Genomic DNA, 1668 nt, shown 5'->3' with positions numbered 1-1668 from the left:
AATAGGAGTGTTCATTCTTCATTATACGGTTCAAACTGTAAAATCGAACTGAACCAAATCGAATTTGCGCTTTGCTTCGATTTCATAATTTTGAAAAATAGGGTTTATGGTTTCGATTTGGTTTATTAAATTTTATAAACCAAATCAAACCGTAAACTGTTTTAATATAATATAATATAATAATTTATATATATTCATATATATATCGAATATTTTAGAATTTAAATTATAAATATATAATCAAAGTATTTATTTTAATCATGGTAATGCCTCCATGAATTCACAGGTTAATAACACAATTTTCTCTTGGATTTCTCTACAAATGCACTGCAAACCACAAATATTTGTGTGGAATCCTTGCGCATTTTCTTAAACAACACAATGTTTCAAATGTGTGGTGTTGAGTGCATTTGTAACACATTCAACACACTATAATTTTATTATATATGTCATCGTCTGCACAGTGAAACCCAATTTCTTTATGCCATGCCTATCTCTACAAACGAGAAGTGTCAATGGCTACGAAACCCTATCAGATGCAAGACATGGCAGTAATATGTACTGATGATACTAGCAGCTGATGTGTTTGGGTTTCTTCTCCTCCGAAGCAGTTTTACCAATGTTTTCAGCCCTCTTTTGAGCAGGCGAACGGTGTAGACCAGTAGAAGAAGGCCCATGAGGCTCAACCACACAATGATCACAATCTTCAACTTACAAAGCATACCATATTCAGATTCTAGTGACAAGGCATCTAATGACTTAATGTAGGTTAAAGCCATTGCTGTGATGGCGACCCACATGGTCACCATCAGAATCCACACAATAATCCTGTGTCTCATTGGTAATCCACTTATCAGCAGTAGAATTATGCTTAGAGAGGCTATTAATCCTGCTGTGTTAAAGTTGATGAATTCATGGAATACGTCTGAATACATATCAGCCATCACAGAGGTTCCTGCAAGTTGTGATATATCTTCATTGTTTTCTTGCCAAACTCCACCCGGAGGATTAATTCCTGCTTGAAAGGCCATGGTTGCAATAAGCGATGCAACCACCATTAATGTACCCCGCTTCTTTTCCACCCAGTCTTCGTGGTTTTGAGGTTTTTTCCACAATTTGAAATCCTGTTGTCTTTCATGGATTACTTGATCATCATGTTGTGCAGCTAGAGGGATCTGCACTATGGGATGTGTTGACGTGGTCTGATGATGGGTTGTTGGAGGTATATCTCTGAATCTTAGAGCCCCGGCACCTCGAATAGCCTCTTCCATGTCCATATCCATCAAATCTCTATGACCATTTGTTAAAACATCCAAAGATGTGAAGGAGTTGTTATTTACAGAGTTCACTTCAATGGCTGCTTTCTCAAGCAAAAACCCTACCATCTGTACTTTTTTTTTTTGGCACCATTACATTCTCATCTTGGACGTGTATTAAAGGTAAGTAAATTTTTTTTGGGTCATTTATTAAAACACCTCCTATAGTTTCATGATTTTATTAAAACCTATGCTATAGTTTGTGTTTTACTAAAGCATCCCCTATTTATAGTTTGTAATCAATTTACTTAGTCAATCTTCCATTAGATGAAAATGGAAAATGGCAGTTTTAACCCTAACATCCATTCAAAAAAATTTAATCAAAAGAAACTAAAAACAAAATATCAATTTT

At 35.3% G+C, this 1668-nt stretch overlaps 1 protein-coding gene across 1 annotated transcript; it reads right to left on the bottom strand.

The window, feature by feature from the left end:
• Window positions 1–512: 512 nt before the first annotated feature.
• On the bottom strand, window positions 513–1394 carry LOC148864693 (uncharacterized; the record flags this gene model as incomplete). The annotated part of the gene is made up of 1 exon (XM_088976328.1): window positions 513–1394. A coding segment is annotated over one exon (882 nt), but the record flags the coding sequence as incomplete, so codon positions are not given.
• Window positions 1395–1668: the final 274 nt, after the last annotated feature.

This window comes from Nelumbo lutea, chromosome 3 (assembly GCF_056320005.1).
Source record: "Nelumbo lutea isolate HS-2025 chromosome 3, American lotus-T2T, whole genome shotgun sequence".
NCBI classification, from domain to species: domain Eukaryota; kingdom Viridiplantae; phylum Streptophyta; class Magnoliopsida; order Proteales; family Nelumbonaceae; genus Nelumbo; species Nelumbo lutea.
This window is presented reverse-complemented; position numbering and strand designations above follow the sequence as displayed.